The sequence below is a fragment of the Triturus cristatus genome, chromosome 2_2 (genome assembly GCF_964204655.1).
Source record: "Triturus cristatus chromosome 2_2, aTriCri1.1, whole genome shotgun sequence".
NCBI lineage: Eukaryota > Metazoa > Chordata > Amphibia > Caudata > Salamandridae > Triturus > Triturus cristatus.
In genome coordinates this window covers 1,080,083,305-1,080,108,307 of record NC_140582.1, presented here as the reverse complement: position 1 = coordinate 1,080,108,307, position 25,003 = coordinate 1,080,083,305, and the positions used below count along the sequence as shown (strand labels likewise).

The following is a 25,003-nucleotide window of genomic DNA, read 5'->3' as shown; positions in this document are numbered from 1 at the left end:
CCTCCATAGTCTGTTGTGCTGCCACGGCCCTTCCTGCCTGCTCAGTGTGGTTAAATTGTTGCCTTTGCACCCTCCTACCTGCCTTCAATTTTCAGAGTCCGTGCCCCTGGCCTCTGCCTCTCAACAGTATCCTAATGAACAACTAGATTGCTAACATTCTATATTTATTACAAAAGTGTGGAACGCCTGACGTCATCTTGATGTAATCAAAACTGTAATACCTAGAGCATTTCCTTTAGAAATTACATATATGAGAGGGTATTATTGGCATCAAAATTATGGTTAGTGCTCTAAAAGACTAAAATAAGGACATATTTTCTGAGTTTTCAAATAGCGACAAAGCACTTTTAAATTATTTGTTATCTTTATGTTTTTTTATCCAGTTGACCACTTGATTAAATGTTGCACTTAGGGGAGAGGATGTGGTGTTACTTCCAGAACTGCAGACTTTGCAACTGGGGAACTAGGTTGGAGTTTCTGCTTAAGCTCGACATTCTGTGATTCTTGTCAAATCACTTAGTCTCCCCATGTCTACAACCAAAATGAATTTGTTCTTGTGTGATGTAACCAATGCTCATGTAAAGCACTCCAATACCTGACAAGTCTGCACTATATAACACTGCAAAAACACAAAATAATAAGTGTTTTGCACACTTTTGTCATTGGGCTATATTTGGGCTACATCTGGGTGATTTTGGGCTACATTTGGGCTCTTTTGTCTCCGGTGGCCATCTTGGGAGATTTATTTGTTATGAAGTTTCCTAATTTCCTCATGTACTGCAGTCTCCTCAGTAGGAAATGCTTTCAGTTTTTTACTTTGATTCCATCATGAAGGCATTCAGATAGGTCACACATTTGCCATAAATTCCGAAAGTTAGCACTCTAGTTGCTCATTAGATCACTGTAGTAAAACTACTGTTCACCATGGAAGTCTGCTCCTGGTATTAAAAGTGCATGTTTCAGTCTGCATGTCAGAATTTTTTTATGAAATAGAAGAGGATTTGAGAAGTCACTCAAAATGTGCCCTCATTTTCTTTCTTCAGCATTAATCATAATTTCTATGGCAAAATGAACCCCCTCATTGTGTTCCTTTTTAAATTAAATGTTTTAAGTGTTACCAGTTTATTCCAATCAAGATGGCTTCAGGTGTGCCATACTTTTGTCATAATGAAGACAGTAAGCGCTCTAGTTGTTTTTAAGAACACTCTGGGACATTCTGTCATTGGACTATACTTGGGCTACATCTGGGTGATATTTGGGCTACATTTGGGCTCTTTTGTCTCTGGTGGCCATCTTGGGAGACTTATTTGTTATGAAGTTTCCTAATTTCCTCATTTACTGCAGTCTCCTCAGTAGGAAATACTTTCAGTTTTTTACTTTGATTCCATCAAGAAGGCATTCAGATGTGTCACACGTTTGCAATAAATTCAGAATGTTAGCACTCTTTTTGCTCATTAGATCACTGTAGTAAAGCTACTGCTCAAAAACTGCTGCTGGTATTGAAAGTGCATGTTTCAGTCTGCATGTCAGAATTTTTTAATGAAATAAAAGAGGATTTCAGAAGTCAAAATGTGCCCTAGTTTTTCTTTCTGCAGCACTAATCATACTTGTTATGGAAAAATGAACCCCCTCATTTTGTTCCTTTTTAAATTAAATGTTTTAAGAGTTACCACTTTAATCCAAGCAAGATGGCTTCAGGTGTGCCATACGTTTATCATAAGTAGGACTGTTAGCGCTCTAGTTGTTCTTTGGAACACTCTGGGAAGCTGCAGTAGAACACAAAGGAATCAACTGACAGTCTCTGCCCTTGTTGGATGTACATGTTTTACTGAGAATGTCAGACTTCAGTCTCACATGACTGAGAAAGATAATGTGAATTTACAGAAAATAAGCTCTCAGTTTAGCTTATAGATCACCTTCCAAACCTCCGTGGGAAAAGCATGAGAAAATATTTTTCTCTCAATCATGATATCCCAGCAAAAGGCTTTTTCACATGGTGAAATCACCTTAGAACATACCACAATTCCTAAAATGAGTATGGTACCATCAACAAATGATTTATAATGTAACTAAAGTCTTAAAACCTTCTATTAACTGCAATGCTTTTTAATGAGGTGCTATCATGTATATTAGTCCCAAGATGGCTGCCAACACTTCTTGGATGAAGTGCTGACATCCAATCAGATCTCAGGATGAGATGTGTGGTTAGGCTCCACCCACATATATATATGATTTTACTTTTGATTTTCTCAGGAACTACTGAACAGATTGACACCAGACCTGCAAAAGGCACTTCCCTGAGCTGAGGACTACCTCTCTGCCAAAATTCAAGTAATTCTGTTCAGCCGTTCGGGCTGTACCTTGGACTAAAGGTCCCTATGGAAAATTGCATGGGGAAAACGCGTTTTGGGACCCCCCTTTTTTCTCAGCCCCCGCTTTACGAATCTCCCCGAGACTTTCAGGGTAGGAGCGGAGCGCCCCACCTATTTTGAAAATTTCGCGAGGATTCGTCAACCGGCGCCAAAGTTATTCCAAATAGAATTTTGCGGATTTCTGCCCCCCACACTGCATCCGGGACTACCACCTCCGTGGGGCACACTTTATGCAAATACTGGGGTCCATTGGGGACCATGGCCCTGGGAACCAGTTGGGAGGGGGGACAGCATGGCCCCCCTCCTGGAGCCCTAGATGGCCCTGTGGACCGCCACCCCCCAGTGCCAGCTCCCGCAATGTCCCGGGTTGCCCACCCCCAGGCCATTGCAAAACTTCTGCTTCGCTTCACGCAAGCGAGAGCAGAAAAACTGCTCTCGCTTCCATGAAGCGAAGCAGATTTATTTTTGGGCAAAGGGAGCTGCATGTTTGCAGCTCCCTTTGCCCAACAGCAATATCGGCTCCTGAAGGAGGCGGGGGGCCGGCAGGGACTGCAGGGGCATTGGGGCCCCATGATCCCCAACATGAGGCAAGGCCCCGGTGGATTAGGTCCCTGGGGCCAAAAGTGGCCCAGGGAAGGGGGACACACAGCCCCCCTCCCTTATATAAAATATATATATGTGTATAAAATGTCTCCCCCAACAAAGAGCGCGCCAGGAGGCGCTTTTGCAGAGTGGTGGAGAAAGGGGGCTGCCATTTATTCACCACCACCTCACTTATTCATACAGATACTAATACATACTTACTGTCTTATACAATCACTGACACAAGCACACACTCATCCATACAGCCACTCTCACAATCACTCACTCTCACTTATATACTCCAACACTCATATATACTGCCTTTACCATATGTAGTTACTCACACATATACCACTGAAACATCCATTCACTCACCCACACAGCCATACGAACACTCACTCACCCATACAGCCCATCACGGGTGCACTCATGAACCCATACACCCAGTGAATCACCCACTTACACATCCATGCAGGGAGTTACACCCCCCACCCACACAGACACTCAGGCACCCATACAGGTACTCAGACAACTCAATATTAACCCATATAGACACTCATTTAGCTACTCACCATCCCATGCAGCCACTTACACACGAACTGACAGACTGATACAGACATTCACACAGATTAGTCATTCACCCATGCATTCACTAAGACATGTTTAATCACTCATTTATACAGTCAGTTCCCCACCCACTAAATCACCCATTCAGACACTCATACATCCACTCATTTATCAATACACCTTGGTGCATATATATATATAACATTTTTACACTTTTCAGAAATACACAGTCACTGGATGATATCATCAGGGATGTCATTTGAGATGTCATCAGTGATGTCACTGACCATCTAACGAGTGATGCAATATGTGACGTCATCAGCAGTGCATTGCAGGGGCGCGAGTTATGGTTAGCTCAGCTAACTATAACTGCCCAATTTCTCTGGTTTTGTACGAGTGAAATGTCAGCCTAACTATAAGGTCCCTGAAACCAGTGTTTTTTTAGTGGGAAAAAAAAGTGTATATATATATATTACCTACTGGCGGTCGCCAGTAGGTAGTTATAGTTAGGACCTATTTTCCAGGGGGGTCCCAAAAAGCGTTTTCACCATGCAATTTCCCATAGGACCTGATGACCCAGCTACAGCCCGAACTGCTGAATGGAATTACACCAAATTTGGTAAAGAGGTAGTCCTCAGTTCAGACTCTTGCCTTTTGCATAAATGGTGTAAATCCGTTCAGTAGTTCCTGAGAAAATTAGAGTTAAAATGATAGATATTTCTATGGGCTCGGAGGATCCGTGCACCCTATGCGCACCCTGAACGCACCTTCTGCGAACCGAGCACGCACCCTCCCGATCACGCGCTGAATGGTAATTGGCTGTCAAGTGTCTGTCTACATTCGAAACCAGGAACTGTTGGCAGCCATTTTGTGCCTCGGTAGAAGCGAGGCTGATTAAGTAAGGGAAATAAGTGTGTGAAAGATGTAAAGGGGGCAGGGTAGAAATACTCTGACCCTCTAGTGTTGCTTAGGGGGTCCCAGAAGGACCCCCCAGGGCCCTCTTTTAAAAAAAAAAACGGCAAAATGCGCGCAGGGTGCGCGGATCCGGCCAAAGAAAAAAAACGAAGGGGGGCCAAATCCCGGGGGCAAAGTCTGTAAAAATTAATGGGGGGCCCAGGGGGGCCCCCCAGCCCCGGGGACCGCTACCCCTAGGGCTAGAAAATAGACAGGGTGGGGGGGCTGAACGGCCCCCCAAGCCCCGGGGACCACCACCCACCAGGGTTTTATTGATTGAGGGAGGGGGGCTTTGTGGAACTCCTCCTGGAGCCCTCGAGGGCCCTGGGGACCACCACCCCTCAGGTCTCCTACAGTGTCCTGGGGTGCCCACCCCCAGGACATTGTTGTTTGCTATGAGAGGGCAGGAGTATCCCGCCCTCCCATAGAAAACTTGGTTTGGATTTTGAAAGAGAGAGCAGGGAAACCTGCTCTCTCTTTCAAAATCCAAACGATATTGCTTTTCCACACGGGGAGCTGCATGTCAGCAGCTCCCCATGTGGAAAAGCAATGCTGGCTCCTGAAGGACGCAGGGAGCAGGCTGGGACCATGGGGGCATTGGGGCTCCCCCCACGGTCCCCATCGTTTTTTAATAAACCCCTGGGGATGGTGTCCCCGGGGATAATAAAAATTAGTGATAGGGGCTATTTTTTTTTTTACGGTAAAATTAAGAGTCACGCATCCTAACGCGTTGGGTGCACGATTTCTCTCACATAGGGTGTGCGGTTCCTAGCGCGTTGGGTGCGCGACTCCAAGCAAAAAATTGTAAAAAAAAAATAACAAAGTATTAAAAATATAGTTTTAAAAATATTTTACTAAATAGTTTTAAAAAATTAAATTTACAAAAAAAATTCATTACAAAAATAATCTTTTTTTTCATTTTAAAAGAATTAATTGAAAAAAAAAACCTTAAAAAATGGTGAAAAACAATATAAGAAAACATAATTAAAGGAATTGATACACTGAAATATAAAGATTTAGAAATCCTATGAAAATCATTAAACATCATAGCTTTAGAGATAAGTTATAGATGGGAATTAGCATGTAAAAAACCTTTGAAATTCACTTAAAAAACCATAGGTTTCAGGTATGTTATAGTTAGGAAATAGCATTTAAAAAACCTTTGAAATTCACTGAAATAAACCACACGTTTCAGGCATGTTATAGTCAGGAATTAGTATTTAAAAATCTTAGAAATTCACTGAAAAAAACATAGTTTTCAGGGGCGTTATAGTTAGCTGGACATTGCCCTCGTACAAAACCCTAGAAATTCCCCTGTTATAGTTAGTTCAGCTAACTATAACTCGCGCCCCCGCAATGCACTGCAGATGACATCACATATTACATCACTCATGACATGGTCAGTGACATCACTGATGACCTCACTGATGACATCTCAAATGACATCACTGATGATGTCATTCATGTGATCATTTGATGCTTCTTGTCAGACCCTAATATAACCTTTGATACACCCACTCTAAATTACATACTGACACTCTCAAAACCATAGACACTCCAACACCAATAAGTACATACCCCATCACAGAGTCTTACGTCTAAACACCCATCCACTCACTCACCCGTACAGTCACTCATACTTATGGTCACTCAGTACAGGACTATCATATGCACTCATACACCTATATAGACACTCCCACACTGCTACTCATCCATAGAGTTACTCACAAACATACTCAGTCATGCAAGTAATTAATCACACTGCCATTTACTCACCTATAGAGTTATACAACCACAAGATCAATTACTCATACAAATACTAGCACACTCTTATAGTCTTATACAATCAATGATACAAGCACACACTCATCCATACAGCCACTCACACTATCATACACTCTCATTTATAGTCATTTCTGTACTCCAACATACATATATACTGCCGTTCACATATGTAGTAAATTACACATGTACTAATGAAATATATATTCACAAACTAACACAACCATACAGATATTCACCCACCCACACAGTCCATTACAGACCTAGTGTTGAAACCATGCACCCAGTGAACCACCCACTGACACATCTATGCACAGAGTCACACACATCCCACCCACACAAACACTCAGGTGCCCATACAGATACTCAGACACTCAGACAACCAATCAATAACTTATATAGACATTCATGTACCTATTCACAAAACCATGGATCCGGTTACACACCAACAGACAGACGCATACAGTCATTCACACAGTTTAGTCATTAACTCATGCATTCAGTAAGATACATTTAATGACTCACTTATAGTCAGTCACGCACCTACAAAATCATCCATTCACACACTTATACACTCACTCATTCTTCAATATGCCTTTCCCTATGTATAATAAACATATTTAGAGTTTATAGAAACACACAGACACTGGATGATGTCATCAGTGATGTCATCAGTGATGTCACTGACCATGTCATGAGTGATGTAATATGTGACGTCATCAGCAGTGCATTGCGGAGGCGCAAGTTATAGTTAGCTGAACTAACTATAACGGGGGAATTTCTAGGGTTCTGTACGAGGGAAATGTCCAGCTAACTATAACGCCCCTGAAACCTATAGTTTTTTCAGTGACTATATATATATATATATATAAATATATATATATAGTGACTATATATATATATAGTCACTGAAAAAACCATAGGTTTCAGGGACGTTATAGTTAGTTGGACATTTGACTCATATAAAACCAGAGAAATTCACCTGTTATAGCTAGTTGAGCTAACTATAACTCACGTGCCCTCGATGCACTGGTGATGACGTCACATATTACATCACTGATAACATGGTCAGTGACATCACTGATGACATCACTGATGACATCTCAAATGACATCACTGATGACATCACTGATGACATCATTCAGTGAATGTGTGTTTCTGTAAAGTTTAAATATTTTTCATATATATCTATGCCAAGGTGTATTGAAGAAAGAGTGAATTTACAAGTCCCTGAATGGATTATTCACTAGATGCGTGACTGACTGTATAAGTGAGTGACTGAACATGTGTTACTGAATGTATGGGTTAGTGACTAAACTGTGTGAAAGTCGGTATTAGTGTCTCAGTTGGTGTATAAGCGGCTGAATGGGTTGGTGAGTAGCTACATGAGTGTCTATATGGGTTATTGATTTGTTGTCTGAATATCTGTATGAGTGCCTGAGTGTCTGTATGGGTGGGTGTGGGGGTGTGTGACTGTGCATACATGTCTGAGTGGATGATTCACTGGTTGTATGGATTCAAAAGTACATCTGGGAAGGGCTGTGTGGGTGAGTTACTGTGTGCATGGGTGTGTTGGTGAGTGAATGAATGTCTCACTGGTATATGTGTGAGTAACTACATATGTTTTAAGGCAGTATATGTGAGTGTTGGATTATATAAATGACTATACATGAGAGTAAGTTATTTGAAGAGTGGGTGTATAAAAGAGTGTCTGCTTGTATCAGTGATTGTATAAGACAGTAAGTATGTCGTAGTATCTGCATAAATAAGTGATGTGGTGTGTGTATAAATAACGCAGTTGGTGTGTATAACTGTATACATGAGTAAATGGGTATGTGATTGATTCTTTGCATGACTGACTAGGTGTGTGAGTAACTCTATGGATGAGTGGCGGACTGTGAATGTATGTATAGGTGTATGAGTGCATATTATAGTAATGTATTGATGAGTAACTGCATGTATATGTGAGTAGATGTGATTGTAGGCCTAGGAAATAGTGGGTGGTATGTAGTATCTGGCATTGTTGTGTGTATGGTTTAAAAAATAGTAGTCTGTATTTTAGAGTGTGTGTATCAAAGTTTATATTAGGCCATCAGTATGTGCATCAGATTATCAGGTGGATGATGTCATCAGTGATGTCATCAGTGATGTCATTTGAGATGCCATAAGTGATGTCATCAGTGATGTCACTGACCATGTCATGAGTGATGTCATATGTGACGTCATCACCAGTGCATTGCGGGCACGCAAGCTTTAGTTAGCTCAACTAACTATAACGGGCAATTTTCTCTGGTTTTATATGAGTCAAATGTCCAGCCAACTATAACGTCCCTGAAACCTATGTTTTTTTCAGTGACTTTCTAAAGTTTTTTAAATGCTAATTCCCAACTATAACGTCTGTAAAACCTATGGTTTTTTCAGTGAATTTCAAAGGTTTTTTAAATGTTAATTTCATATTTTAATGTTTATAAAACCTATATTTTTTCTATTTTTTTTGTAATATTTTGGAACCCCTATTATCCTTTTTTTTTAATTTGGAAAATATGTAATGTTTTATATCCTCAAAAAAAAGTATGTATATGTTTTTTTTTTGGGGGGTTGAGTAAACTGTGTACCAAGCTCCATCAGCACGCGAATCCTATCCGCCATATTGCTAAACTCGTAAAGGATGCGCATTTCGTATCCGACGGGTTCGTGGCACCGCGTCCCGCATAACATCATATACGTATGTGGTCGTGCCAGCTGCTACTTTGGTATGCGACGGGTATGCAGTACCAAGCCACGCCTTACGTCATGTACATATGGGGTCACGCCCGCTGCGCGTTGCGTATGCGACGAGTGCATGCTGCCAGGCCCTGTCTTATGTCAAAGACGTATGGTGTCATGCAGGGAAAGCTATTCCCACATTTGTTTTTTGTCTCAAAACTATATCTAAATAAGTTTAAAGTGTATATGAGAACAACTGATAATCTAAAATATTGTAAACATTTATATATTTCTAACTGTAATAAACTTATATTATGGTAATATTTTCTCAAAATCGTGTCGGGTGTGGCCTCCTTACGCGCTCGGTGCGCGATTGCCATGTGACCTTAAGAAAAGCATTTGATTGGTTCATAACATTTCCCATTTTAACAGTTGGAGGACCACAACCATTTTAGTCATTCTCTCTATAGCGTTTGATGAGAGACTCCTCTTCTGCTTACAGAGCTTTTTTGAAAACGTTTTGCTATGTACACATATCTGACACTACACACAACATGCAACCATCATCTTCATCAAATCAATATTCATGCTCTGTAAAGTAGCCTTCCACCTGTGATAGCCATGCATCTAAAAGCTATATAACAGAACTTTTCCCCACTGACAGAGGTAACATGGTTGCATACACTGTCCACAGCACAATGTAATGTGGTAAGGCACAGGGGCAATATCATGCATAGATAATGAACACACGGACACAGATAGATAGTGGAAGTGGGTATAGGCATGTGCGCTTAACTCCTTTTAATTACCAGGGTCACATATCCAATGACGTCTGTGCTGGATGCGTGTGGGGTGAGTGTAAACCAGCCCTCAAGGAATGGATGCTGCTAGGATCAACCACAAGAGTAATCATTGGATCACACACAGAGATTCAATAATAAAAGGGTCAATAGTTTGTGCTGCAGTAAGGTGGGGACGCTAGATGTGAAATAATACAGAAAAGATTCTATCGTAAAAGAACTTTTTCCTATAAAATTTTTTAATACACTTCAATTGAACTATTTTCATATAATAACTTTCTAAGTATGCTTAGGCATTTGAATTCTGTTTTCATTGTTGGCCCTTACGTCTCCACACTAACCAGGGATGGATGATATATGGCCTATGCAAATACGCTATTTACTTGCTAAATTAGCCTAAACCCGACATCCATTTTAAACCATATCTATTCTTTGTACACATGTCTCTCTGCCTGCCTGTTATCCACGAAGCCCTTTCACACAAATTAGCTCATCCTCAGCCTCTGCTCACGAGCTGGCGATCAAGATCAAAAAACACGGCATTGTTTAGGAACTGGTTGGCACAGTGTGGTAATTGTATCCTACCTTTATTTTCATTCTACAATTTACAGTCATTCATGTCTAATAGGTATTGTTTATGTCACATGGAACTCTAACATGTAACATGTAATGTGGAATTGACTGATGCAGGAGCTTAGGTTTGAATATAGCAGAAGCGGTCGGAGTTTGCCTCAGTTGGATGCCTTAGCTCCTGCACCAGCGGTTCCATTTATGGCACTTACATAAGCACACTTTTTATATAACTTGCCGACTTCATTGCTTTATCCCTCACAGCCACTTTCTTAAACACACCTGATTTCACCATTTGTCTTCTGTGGCATTGCAACATTCTGCATTATATTCTTCACATTTATGTCTTTATTCCTGCTTGCTAAAACACTCCATTCGATTCTTCGGACCGGTAGCGGTGAGTAGTTTGCTTCCCACTCCCACTATAGTCTAAACCCATACTAACACCATTTGCACAGCTATGCTACAGCGGCCAGTATGCTACAGCGCCCAGAGCACATCAGTTTACAGCAATCAGCTCAGGGTTTCATCCCCGAGTGTACCGGCACCTCACCTCAGCACCATCTCACTCTGGGCAAAACAGCACTTTCACACTGCTAGGGGTGAATACTTCGCTTCACACTCCCTGTATAGCACACCCTAACCACCCCACAGAGCTCACAGCGCTATAGTCTAAACCCATACTAACACCACTTGCACAGCTATGCTACAGCGGCCAGTATGCTACAGCGCCCAGAGCACATCAGTTTACAGAAATCAGCTCACGGTTTCATTCCCGAGTGTACTGGCACCTCACCTCAGCACCATCTCACTCTGGCCAAAAAAGCACTTTCACACCGATAGGGGTGAATACATCGCTTCACACTCCCTGTGTAGCACACCCTAACCACCCCACAGACCTCACAGCGCTCCTACCCACCTCTTTCCTACTCTTTTTGCCCTTTACTCCCCTTACTCGCTTCAACGGGATCACAAAATGGCTGCCAACACTTCCTAGTTGCAACCACTCGCACTGCTCACAGCCAATAAGCAACAAGCTCGTGCTCGTAACGCCTCAGCCAATCAGAAGGCAGAATTCCCAAATATCGATATCTGTAAATTTCTATATTTCTCCAAAACTACTGAACGGATTTACACCAAATAAACAAAAGCGTGCTTTCTAGACCAAGACCCTTCTCCCTGCCAAATTTGGGGTAATTCCGTTCACCCGTTCGACCTGTAGCCTTGTCTAAAGTTTCCTATGGAAATTAACATGGAGAAAACACGTTTTGGGACCCCCCTTTTTCTCGGCCTCCCCTTGACGAATCACCCCCAAACTTTCAACATAGAAGCTGATATGAACAAAGAATTAGTTTGGAAAAATTCATGAAGATTCATCAAACGACGCCAAAGTTATCAGCAAAACAAATCATGCTCTTCCTATGGAAACTTGGTCCTAACTATAACTACCTACTGGCGACCTCCAGTAGGTTATATATATGTATATATATAAAACATGTTGATAGTAAATAAGAATATTGGACTGAGCCCTCCCTTACTCTACTATTCTTATAGTCTGTTATACCATTTAGAGTTCTGAAGCAACCAAAGGGGAGCACACTACATTCTACAAAACCTCTTAATACATCTTTTGTTCATGCCAGGGATAATAAACGTGGCCAAAAAAGCACCTTATTTTGAATGAGTGTACTAATGAACTCATATTCATTAATTTAGTACTCCAGTGCAAAGATGACATTCTATTTAATTATCACAGTATAACCAAACTGGCTTGCAAAAACAATGCTAACTTTCTCAAAGTTTCCATACTTTCTCCCAATTGCTAAAGAAAACAGCCATGGCCATACTCAAAGAGCAACTTGCTGTGATTCTGTCTCACTGCACATATTTAACCCCTTGCATACCATTGTTTATATTTACTGCTCATGGAAACAGCATGACATAAACCATACATGAGGATATGCTTTACACGTACATGAGGATATGGTCCTTGTTACTATTGTTGAGGGAGAGAAGGGAAATTTACCCCACAACCAACGATGGTTATAAATATCATATTCCACAAAGCGCTTCTGCATACTTATGTCTTTGGTTAACAAGGGTGTCCATTGCTAGGCAAATGCATATGTTTGGTAAGTAGCTGATTGTACAATGTGCTTAAGATGCATTCATAACTAATTAACTGCATATTCATATTCTTTGTTGTATGCTCAGAGTTCTTGGGGTCTGGTATATTTTGTAGAACAGTGCTGTTAGGAGCAAGGTGATATACTACAGTGAAGGAAATGCCCTCTTGACCACAGATAAAGATGAACCGTACCTCCTGATATTGCTGCGCCTTTCAGCTGCCTTCGACAGAGTCAACCATTCCACTCTCATACGCACCATGGATGGTCAAAAGAAATTCACAGTTAATGTCCTCAACTGGTTCTACTCCTAGATTTCCAGCAGACACCAGTTTGTTCACATTGGCACCTCCAGGTCACAAAAGATCCCCATCACCTGTGAAGTTCCCCAGAGTAAAAACCAAAGGAAATGATGGACGGAGTGTTGAACATTGCAAACACTCACCCCCAGGATTAAACCCAGATCAGTTGACTGGGGGTGAGTGCTTGCAATGTTCAACACTCCGTCCATCATTTCCTTTGGTTTTTGCTTTGTTCGCCATAAGTTGGCAGGGTATGCTCAGACGTGAGTCCCTTGCTCACTTTGCCACTGGATTCAAGCAAGCCTGGCTGAAGACGGCTGAAATGCCAGAAACCGGTCCTAGGAAGCTTGTTTCCGGTCCAGGGAAGACATGGCTTGGCAGTTCGGGCTGGACTGTTCCCATGAGGCACAGGGTCAGACTGATTTGCATATGGCCATGTCTGAACTGGGGTGTCAGAGTGGGCTAAAGAACGGTGATGGATTAAACCCAGATCAGTTGACTGGGGGTGAGTGTTTGCAATGTTCAACAACTGGTTCTACTCCTAGATTTCCAGCAGACACCAGTTTGTTCACATTGGCACCTCCAGGTCACAAAAGATCCCCATCAGCTGTGAAGTTCCCCAGAGTAAAAACCAAAGGAAATGATGGACGGAGTGTTGAACATTGCAAACACTCACCCCCAGTCAACTGATCTGGGTTTAATCCATCACTGTTCTTTAGCCCACTCTGCCACCCCAGTTCAGACATGGCCATATGCAAATCAGTCTGACCCTGTGCCTCATGGGAACAGTCCAGCCCGAACTGCCAAGCCATGTCTTCCCTGGACTGGAAACAAGCTTCCTAGGACCGGTTTCTGGCATTTCAGCCGTCTTCAGCCAGGCTTGCTTGAATCCAGTGGCAAAGTGAGCAAGGGACTCACGTCTGAGCATACCCTGCCAACTTATGGTGAACAAAGCAAAAACCAAAGGAAATGATGGACGGAGTGTTGAACATTGCAAACACTCACCCCCAGTCAACTGATCTGGGTTTAATCCATCACTGTTCTTTAGCCCACTCTGCCACCCCAGTTCAGACATGGCCATATGCAAATCAGTCTGACACTGTGCCTCATGGGAACAGTCCAGCCCGAACTGCCAAGCCATGTCTTCCCTGGACTGGAAACAAGCTTCCTAGGACCGGTTTCTGGCATTTCAGCCGTCTTCAGCCAGGCTTGCTTGAATCCAGTGGCAAAGTGAGCAAGGGACTCACGTCTGAGCATACCCTGCCAACTTATGGCGAACAAAGCAAAAACCAAAGGAAATGATGGACGGAGTGTTGAACATTGCAAACACTCACCCCCAGTCAACTGATCTGGGTTTAATCCATCACTGTTCTTTGGCCCACTCTGCCACCCCAGTTCAGACATGGCCATATGCAAATCAGTCTGACCCTGTGCCTCATGGGAACAGTCCTAGGAAGCTTGTTTCCGGTCCAGGGAAGACATGGCTTGGCAGTTCGGGCTGGACTGTTCCCATGAGGCACAGGGTCGGACTGATGGATTAAACCCAGATCAGTTGACTGGGGGTGAGTGCTTGCATGTTCAACACTCCGTCAATCATTTCCTTTGGTTTTTGCTTTGTTCGCCATAAGTTGGCAGGGTATGCTCAGACGTGAGTCCCTTGCTCACTTTGCCACTGGATTCAAGCAAGCCTGGCTGAAGACGGCTGAAATGCCAGAAACCGGTCCTAGGAAGCTTGTTTCCGGTCCAGGGAAGACATGGCTTGGCAGTTCGGGCTGGACTGTTCCCATGAGGCACAGGGTCAGACTGATTTGCATATAGCCATGTCTGAACTGGGGTGGCAGAGTGGGCTAAAGAACGGTGATGGATTAAACCCAGATCAGTTGACTGGGGGTGAGTGCTTGCAATGTTCAACACTCCGTCCATCATTTCCTTTGGTTTTTGCTTTGTTCGCCATAAGTTGGCAGGGTATGCTCAGACGTGAGTCCCTTGCTCACTTTGCCACTGGATTCAAGCAAGCCTGGCTGAAGACGGCTGAAATGCCAGAAACCGGTCCTAGGAAGCTTGTTTCCGGTCCAGGGAAGACATGGCTTGGCAGTTCGGGCTGGACTGTTCCCATGAGGCACAGGGTCAGACTGATTTGCATATGGCCATGTCTGAACTGGGGTGTCAGAGTGGGCTAAAGAACGGTGATGGATTAAACCCAGATCAGTTGACTGGGGGTGAGTGCTTGCAATGTTCAACACTCCGTCCATCATTTCCTTTGGTTTTTGCTTTGTTCGCCATAAGTTGGCAGGGTATGCTCAGACGTGAGTCCCTTGCTCACTTTGCCACTGGATTCAAGCAAGCCTGGCTGAAGACGGCTGAAATGCCAGAAACCGGTCCTAGGAAGCTTGTTTCCGGTCCAGGGAAGACATGGCTTGGCAGTTCGGGCTGGACTGTTCCCATGAGGCACAGGGTCAGACTGATTTGCATATGGCCATGTCTGAACTGGGGTGTCAGAGTGGGCTAAAGAACGGTGATGGATTAAACCCAGATCAGTTGACTGGGGGTGAGTGCTTGCAATGTTCAACACTCCGTCCATCATTTCCTTTGGTTTTTGCTAAGTTCCCCAGAGTTCCATACTGTCTCCTGTCATCTTTAACCTTTTACATGGGGCCACTTGGTGCTCTACTTCACTAATTTGCATCGCTTATATGCCAATGATATACAGCTCTACCAGAAAGTCTCCTCTGCTTCAGAAACCCTCCAAAACTACTTGAGCATCATCCAAACCGGGATGTCCAGCACCTACCTGAAGCTTATCCCAACAAAATGATGATTGTTTTTATTTGCAAAGAATAACAAACAAGATATGGTACTTGCTTAGTGACATATACATTAACGACTTCAGACCCCATATTTCACTGAATGGCAAGGCACTTGGACTCAGCCTGGACACCAACCTCGCCCTCAAAGAACACACTACCAAAATGACAAAGATGGTCTGGTACCAGCACTCTCTTCTAAAGAAAGTCAAACAGTTTTTCCAGAAAGTGACTTCAGAACTGCTGTTCAAGCCCTCATTCTCTTGCATCTGGATGGTATAATGCCCTACTCCTAGCACCTCTTAGACCCCCCCCCCACTGGCATTCCTTGGAGGCATCCTACACAGAGCAGAAGATTTCATCCAGGGCCTGAAGAAATATGATCGCATAAACTTCATCCTGATGGCACTCTATTGGCTCCACTTGGTGGCCCGCACCATCCTCAAAGCCAGCTGGATCATCTACAAAACCATCATAACACGAAACCTTGCTTATCAGGCAGACAAGCACACCATCTAGTGGTTTTTGGTATACCCACAGCAAGGACACCATCAGACTGCAGACTAAGGAGTGTGAAAAATTAAAAGCAAGACAGTAGGCTTTTTCCATGTCTGCACCCGGCATCTGGAACAACATCCCCACATCCTTTAGGATCGCCCCAATGCTGCTCCAATTTAAGAAAGATTTGAAGACTCGGCTCTTCAAAGAGAGCGGCATCATCATGCTTTAACCATCAATAACCTACTGTCTTCTGATATTACTCATTGGCTAGGTTAATGCTATAGAAATACTGTATACATTCATACATACATTTCCTCAGGGTATTTAGGCTAAACTAACTTCAACACTAACATATACCCTCGAAACCTTCCCAGGAAAAGGTCAGCAAAGCTTGTAATATCATGCAATATTCTACTCATCGGCACCTTTGCAAACACCCCAAACACAACTTGGCTCTGAAGGCGAGCTGTCTCAAGTACTGTTTTAAATTAAAGTGTGCTGAAAGCTCTTCTCAAAAGGAACATATCTGGTCAGAAATTAATTTAGCAAGTTGCTCACAGCAGAATCCTTGGTGACTTTATTTCAACTCTGCGCATGAGCCATTACACGCTGAGTCTCTGGGTAGCCACTCCTTGTTTCCCATTTTTAATTGGGCTATAAATATGATCATGAATAATCAATCATTTTAGAAGAATAAAGAATGTTTTTAAAAAACAGAAGCCACACCTGGTTGTTCATAAACATGTTCAATCAGCATTGCCTGCAGAAATATTTGTCATACACCTACAAACTGAAACTTATGCGCCTTCTCTCAGGTCACTTTTTCACTCGATATTTTTTTACAAGTTGGACACACTTATCTAACTCCAATGAATGCAGATTCTGTAAATATCATACAGTCACTGGTCCACGTCATGTGCACAAGCCCAACTATAACGTAAGCACGTAGGAAATGGTTACACACATTTCTTAATCAATACCAAATCAGTAGCTGTCATCTTTCCTTAACATTCCGCTTTAAAGGAGATAACGCTCTGTGACCAGATTTATCAAATGTGGGACACGTCCAGAGAGGCTCATAACTGTTTCAGAATAACATTTCTAGTTTTATCTGAGAAGGATAACATCATTTTAAAGACATTGATGCACTTGAACGCAAGCACTTTACAAGCGGGTGGGTTTATTCCCATTCGTTATAGTCAGGACCATGGAGCTACAGCCAAGCAATACTCTAGAACGCCCTCATGATCAGGCTTGGCTTCAAATTATTTTTCTATTATTCATTTTTATGTATGATTTTATAGTTTGAATCAACCGACATACATTTATGATTTGATTTAATAGATTCCCAGCTACATCTCTTGATCTTTTTATTCAGTGGATTAATGCAATGATCTGTGTTTGACACTATGGTCATAGGTTTGAATCTCAGGAGATCCACTCATCCTTTCATTCTTCTGAGGGCTATACAATAAGTAACACTGACTTGGGAAGCAATGAATATCTTTTAACACCTCTAGTGGCAAAGAAAGCACCAACATGTAAGCAGCATATCACACATGGGCTTTGCGTTTTCATATTTATTTAATGCCACCCCAGATAGACCAAAGCTCCAGATGAAGAAAGACTGGAAACCACACCAGTTTCCTAAGAAAGCAGCTTTTTTCTAAATCTGGGAATAAACATCTTTAAAAATTAGAATAGGAATTGTTCAAAATGTGCAAATGAGCAACAATAGAACCAACATCATATGCTATTATCATGGTGTATCACAAACAGAATAAGAATGCAAAGGGGAGGAAGGAAATGCGGAATAAAAAAACATATTAGTAACATAACACAGTGAGTTTGATTCACAGTGATGAAAGAAATGACTTTGACTAAGCAAGGCCTCCCTTACCTTTCTGTTTTCTGTTCAGGAATTTCATATTCATGACCCTGAAAAGCGTTGTTCTTTACTGCTCCTATATTATTTGTAGATTTTCTGTTCAATGTTGTTTTTCTTTTAAATGTTATGTCATACATTTTTGTGAAAACAAACACTGCTATGTTTCTTTGAAAAATTAACAGTGCTGTTCTCAGCTTCAATTATGTTTTTTTCTTCTTAACTTTTACAGAGTTATGGCGTAGAACATATTGTTGCATCATTGATAACAATCCCCGTGATACCTTACCAGTGCAGAACAGCACTAGTGAATTCATTTCACTCACTACCAACCAAAGATGGGGCTGGGGGGATGAAGAAGTGTGCCCATGGTTTAAGGTCCCAATGCCTCCAGCCATAGAAAAGAAATACAGAACAGCAAACTTCTAGCTTCTGTCACATCAACTGACATAAATGATCTCCAAACACTAATATTTTGTAATATTTCACATCATTGTGAAACGAATCCATGGTGGTAGCAGACAATGTAGACTTTTCTAGCTTTAGTGAAGATAACTCCTGATTTTATTAATGACTCGAAGGCGAGTATAATGACACAACATAACACAACATGTGTATTTGTAAAGCGCATGTTCACCCAGAAGGGTATATTATGCATTCTCTTCTTGAGCTAAATTGACAGCAACTAAGACAACAAAAACTAAATAGCCTATAAACCCCAGGGCGATAGAGAAACCCAAATGAAGCAATAAAAACCAGTAACAAGACCACAACCAATCTTGACTGTGAGCAACAAGCCCTCTTTTCTTGCGAGAGCAGACAATTAAATTGAATGGAGTATAGAAATTATGAATAATTCAAGGATGACTGCCATAACCAGAGTGAAGTCCATAATTGCGGTCTTTTAATGAGATGACCCCAAAGGAGCCATCGCCTCATTCAGCATTCTGCCAAGTTCTGAAAGAAGTGGCTCCTTGCAAAACGAATCTGCACCTCAGGAGGATCTTGCACGAGAAACCCAATTAAACCGATTTGTGTGCTGTTCCAGACAGCTCCAGAAAGGAAAAAAGAGAGTAGTAAAACAGTTTGCCTCCATGACTTTAATAAATCAAGACTTTCCTTCACTAAAGCTAGGAAAATCTACATTTAATTACAAGACCTGAGGCTCCTGTTATGCTCGTTTGAAGCACAGCCACAACTGAACTAACCAGATGAAGAAATGGCAAAGAGCAGAGGATTTGCTGGGAAATACGCACTTTCATTGTGATCAGGGTGGCCTTGTGAGATTCAGCGGAGTTCCGCCCACGGGCAGAGAATATGCACGTCGCACTGCTCGCACTGTATTTTAACACCAGTAGCACGAGCAGCGCTGAAAAATCAGCGCAAATGGCACCATTTGAGTTGATTTTGCTGCCGCTCAAGTGAAAAATCGACTTGAGCGGCAGCAGATCTACTCGAGAAGCAGCCCTCTGACCGCATCCACTTGTGACTGCCCACACTGGAAAATCGTGCTAGAGGATGGCAAACCTCACTCGCCAGCTTGCATTTCTGGAGCTTCACAGGAAAAAAATTCCAGAGCAGGGATTGGCAGACTTTGGCTGAAACTCCTTGTTACAAGAGTAACACTGAGTCGCCAAATTTCACCAATTTTGCGGGTGGAATGTAACATTCCATCCAGCCTGTTTGAAAACTGGCCACATCTTGCACCTGAACCCTCCAGGCTTGCATCGGATTCTAATACTAGATCTGGAATGGCAGAAAAAATTGTCTTCCTATAAACGATCGAGCAACCATTGAAACTCCGATCAGGATTCTTGATCTAAACTTACCATGTATGAATAAGAGGGACCTGCTGAAGGTGGTGAATTTTTAACCTCTAAAGGGTTTAATAGTGGAGTGAACCAGGGAAAATTGCATAAAAGGAAAATGACAAGAGACCTACCAAATGAGCTAGCCATCATAAGGAGAAGAAAAACATGCTCAGAACCTGAAGAATTTCTTTCATTATCACATGTTGAAAGGAGATGTGGCTGAAAAGCCAATTCTGCCAACTTTGGAATTTGGGAACTAGGTTCAAATCCCGGTTAAGGCTCAACATCTAGTGATTCTGGACAAATCAAATTCCCATGTCTAAAAAAAATAATCTGTTCTTGTATGATGCAATCTGGTGCTCATGTAAAATGCTCTAATGCCCTTGACCAGTTTCATGTGTTATGTAAAAACCTCAAAATAAATCAAATATCCAGCTTGGAATGTGGAAACTGTAAGATGGTCTTGTCTGAGTCTGAAAGAAAACCCGAAAATTCTGTCTGACTGGAATGTATCAATGAAGATTTCTAGACTTATAAAAAATCTTCTGTAGTAATATGATCAATATTGCAAGATGTTAAGATAAAATGTCTATGTCTCGAGCTAAAAGTAGAAAAGTGTTCAAATACGCAATTAGACGCATTCCTTAAGCCCTGCGTGATCAATTACCGGTCTTATGACCTTCGTGAAACAGCAAGGGCCCAAATAAATGTCAGAAAGGAAGATAACGGAACCAGAAGAACTAGTTTTCCCTCCGAAATTGCAGAACTTTCCTGTAAGAACTGTGGCCTGGAATTGTGGGAAACACTTCTTGGAGATCCAACCTGATCATCCGATTGCCCTCTAACAAGGAGTCTCTTAGATGAATAATAGTCTCCATCTTGAAAAGATGTTTGAAAACTAAATTGCTGAACTGTTTGAGATTTATTACAAGATGGAACTTCTTGTGTTTCTTCTGTACTAGACAAATTGTGCTTAAAAACTGAAGGGGCTAACAGGGGGTTGCTGCGTAGCTTTCGTTGGAGGGTCTCCATCTACTGAAAAACTAACCGTTTTTGACAGTTTGAAAAATGAAGAGAGAATGGGAGGACTGACTGATGGTTCTTTGCAGAGCTCTATGATGCCTGTACCATTTGTAAAACCAAAGGGTCCACTGTAATGCTCTGCCACGTGGGAAGGAAATATGCTAGGGCATAATTGAAAAGGTTTACATGAAATTTGGCCTACTCGTTGACAATGGCCTTGGAACCTGAAACTTCTGCCTCACCGAGGACAGAATTTCGGCCTGAATTCCTCTTGATATCGAAAGGAACCTTTATACTGGTAGCATCCTCTTCAGGAGCAGCGGCTGGCAGAACTCTGACAAAAACTCAAATATCCTATGTACAGAAAACCTGCACTGTATCAATAGAGGTGAAAATGGAGACATACTTACTCATCTCCTTGAGGAAGGAGTCTCCTTGGCATGTGTGCGTGCCTCCTTAGCTGCCAAGCTTCCTAACTTAGGATCTGTCTTTAATAACAAACTGTTCTGCTTTTTCTGAGGCATAGCTGTGTTGGTATTTCCTAACAAGCTAATTAGCTATGTGCCCAATTTGATAAAACAGTTGGATCAATTTGTACTACTTTTGGCCTTGCCGCCTCCATTAAGTCCAGGAGCCCAGTGAGAGAACCCTCCAACGTTCTGAGTCCCCTCACTCCTCTTGCCACTTAGCTAAGGATGAAACAGGAAAGAAAATGGCTGATTGATAGAGAACAATGTCATCAATGAAATTGGGCGATATTTATTTTGAAACTTAATAGCCTACCTTTTTCAACATGCTCCTAATTTAAAAAAGCACAACTGCAAGTCATACTGAAGGATGCAACATAGACTGCACTCATCTGTAGAGTTACCTTACACTTTGAAACACAACTTTCAGAAAGTTTGCTTGTATGTATCCTCCATCTGATGAAATTGATATAGTCTGACCTAGCTGGGGAGCAACAGAGATGTACAGTTGGGAATAGCCTGTTTCTTACCATATACATCAAACAGGGAATGCATGAGAGGGCAGTTGGGCTTCTTATGTGGTGGAACAGGTCTCTGGAGGCTTCTTACTGATGGTGCCTCCCAGTAATCAGGAAACCTGTGCTAAGACTGAAAGAATGAACCTTCTGCCAAATCCATGCCAGTGCCTGACCGTACAAATGAAAACAAGGGAGGCGTCCTTTACCACAGCTTTGTTCCTTTGCTTAACGCCTTGTTTTCTACCCAAAATGTCATTCCCTATGGAGAATGAAAGGGGAAATGTTTGGTAGGCGTATTAAGAACCGAAGGTGAGTTACACTTTATGAACATATAGCACCTTCAGACCCTTAGCTATCTAAAATACATTTTTTGTGGGTATGGAGGGGTAATGAAAGATGGGTACCATAAGACAAGCCTAATACTCTTGTTTGGATATGGCATTGTCTTGCGCTTCACCATGGAATTTTGAGGGTGTGAAACTGGTTAGGGATTTAAACATGAACTGACTAGGGTTAGCCTTAAGGGCTGGCCTGGCTGTAAATCGTTCACTTTGGTTGCCATTTGGAAGCATGAGAGCAGCGTGGGTGTGGGCCTCTGCTCACAGCTGACCTCTCTCAGCCAAGGGGGCGTGGATAAAAGCTGGCTCTTTAAAAGATTGTATAAGGTGGGTTTATGTCATTAACAGAGATTGCTGTTCCAAGTATTGCCATGCTCATCTGAGTAAATTTAGAGAAGCATCCCTGTCTTTAAAACTTTGCATGAGTTTGTACTCATGTCACCCCCTGGATTACTCGGTACAGTCCAGTATGTATATGTTGTACAAACATGCACAGTGCTATGTTGCTATTGTGGCTTGGTTTGCACAGTGTAAATAACGCCACTAAGGAAAAATCCACAACTCTTGCTATCGTTGAGTGACATGCGTGCACTACTCACATCCCATGTGCTGTTAACATAGGACTGATATTTTAAACAGTTGCCTTTCTTGTTGCTTTCAACTGTACTTGCCTCCAAGATGAACCACAGTTAAGCATTCCACAGAGCAACTCTGCCAGTCCATTAATCTACCTACTCGTTCATTCATTCATTTGTTCATTCAATCATTCAATGTTTTGATTAATTGTATTCGCGTTAAGCACTCGCAGCTTTTTTCTGAAAGCAAAAGCCCTCTCTCTATGTCCATGGTGCGATGATTCATCCATTTGTTGGTTGAATCATGGACCTGTTCCTCGCCCATCAGCAGCACCTGCCATATCCTCGGATTTATACTATTTGGGAATCAATTGCATAACATGCGAGGAGCTGACGTTTGGAGACTCAAAGGGAGATGGATGATCATGAACCGCGTTTGTTATTTTCAGAGTTGCATAGAGGAAGCCTTAAGTGCAATTCCCTTTACATTCTTTACACGTGATACGTGGTTAGTAATGCACACAAACGACATTATCTTTCGTGACATCATACATACTGGGATTTCTGAGCCAATCTTTTACATGTTTTTAAGCCCATCCTTGCAGTGGAAACGCGAAATTACCATCTTCAGAATGGAAGGTGCTGCTGGCTAAAAATTCAGGTCCAGCTGGAGGTGACATGAAGGATGAGGGGAAGGAACACTGGCAACTAACAGAGAGAGATGATTTCAACCTATTCATAAAGTCATCACAAAAATGACTAATCATACAATGAGTATTCCAGGAACTCAAACAGTGATTTCAATAATGTAACCATTTTTTTCGTTGGATTCGTATAAAGATTATCTGCTAGGACTCCTTTCATGTCCATAGTTTTACGTTATCATAACAAGGATGCTGCGCCTACCTGTAATCAGGGTGTCTGTTGGAATGTCCTCTATGAGGCACTTTTCTTCCCTTTCTCCAGTGTGGAAATAGAGGGCGGACGAGAGGGCACAGCAGCAGCCCAACAGAAGCCCAGCTAGGACACTCTTCATGGCAACGCGAGCCTTTCACCTGGCTGCAGCTCTGACTCGTGGAGGTTACTGAGCTGTGAAGGGAGTGCGGCCTGCTGACGCCTGCCTTCTGCGCCTGGATTAATGATTACAGAGCGCAAATATTGAACTTTGTGGGAATTAACACCTGTAGCTGCACATGTGTAACTAATTGCCACCAATCTCACCAAGCAGGACGGTCGGCGGCGGAAATATATTTGACAAAAACTACGCTTTGTGTACTCTCCTCCACTTTAGACCTCTTTAAAGAAGTCCATTAATGTTTTTTTTTAATTTCCTTATTCACTAATCTTTAGCTGCTTAAGCACAAGATAAGACAAACGATTAATAACAATTCAATACTCTGGCATGTTTACTGGCTCTTTAGAGGGTGAAATATTTTTGCTTTTTGAGTGTATCGCTGGCTGATTGTAGTAGATTTGGAGAACAATCTATTCTGGATTCACAAAGGTTTTGCACATCTAATTCTACAAAAGAAACCAGTTTGCTGTCGTAAATTTCAAACCTTGATTCGTAAAAAAAAATGTACGAATGCAAATTCCACTTACAACTGAGGAAAATCTGTCAGGATGATGGACTTTCCGGAGCCCGATATCGGGTAGAGGTGGAAAGAAGGGGTTGAGAGGATATCATCAAGAGGTGAAGGTGCACTCACACATTTGGAAGTTTGTGGGTATTCAGAAGTACTTTCTCCCCCACTCCAGAACTGGTCCCACTTCTGCAGACTTGACAGCTGTGCTGGCCTTGTGCCTTGATGAGACCACACAACCCTGTTGAGACGCGCTCCTACACACCTTTCTTTTCTTACTCTTGCAGCAGCGTCGGCGCCATATGAGTCCCTCTCTAACTGTTTGTGCTGTTGGTTGAGGTTTTTCTGAGAGGAAGTTTGGGGTTTTGGATGTGCTTGCAGTTTGCTTTTAGCCTCGTCCACGTACCATTGCCTTTCCGGCACACTAGACATCCAACCTCCACCCCAAGTTAGATGACCCTGACTACTTGAACACTACAGGTCCTGACCTATAATGTCTGGGGCTTTAATAACAAATGAAAAAACAACAAGGTGATGGATAGAATGCTTGAATTAATCTCAGCCACTATCAATCTCTCTGGTGCATCCTAATCTGTTGTTTTTGCCCACCATGCCATCTCAGTTTGGAGCCAGTCATATGCAAATCAGTCTTGACCCATCTCCTCTTGGGAACAGTCCAGCCCGAACTGCCAGGCCAGGTCCTCCTTGAACTGGAAAAGAAGCAACCTAGGACCGAT

General features: G+C 42.3%; 1 protein-coding gene across 1 annotated transcript in view; it reads right to left on the bottom strand.

The window, feature by feature from the left end:
• Positions 1-23,772, bottom strand: part of LOC146863173 (transmembrane emp24 domain-containing protein 11-like) — a 141,376-nt gene extending 117,604 nt beyond the window's left edge. The window contains exon 1 of the mRNA XM_085642604.1: positions 23,590-23,772. Within this exon, the coding sequence (XP_085498730.1) occupies positions 23,590-23,719 (130 nt within the window). The 5' untranslated portion in view covers positions 23,720-23,772. The remainder of the gene's footprint in view (positions 1-23,589) is intronic.
• Positions 23,773-25,003: the final 1,231 nt, after the last annotated feature.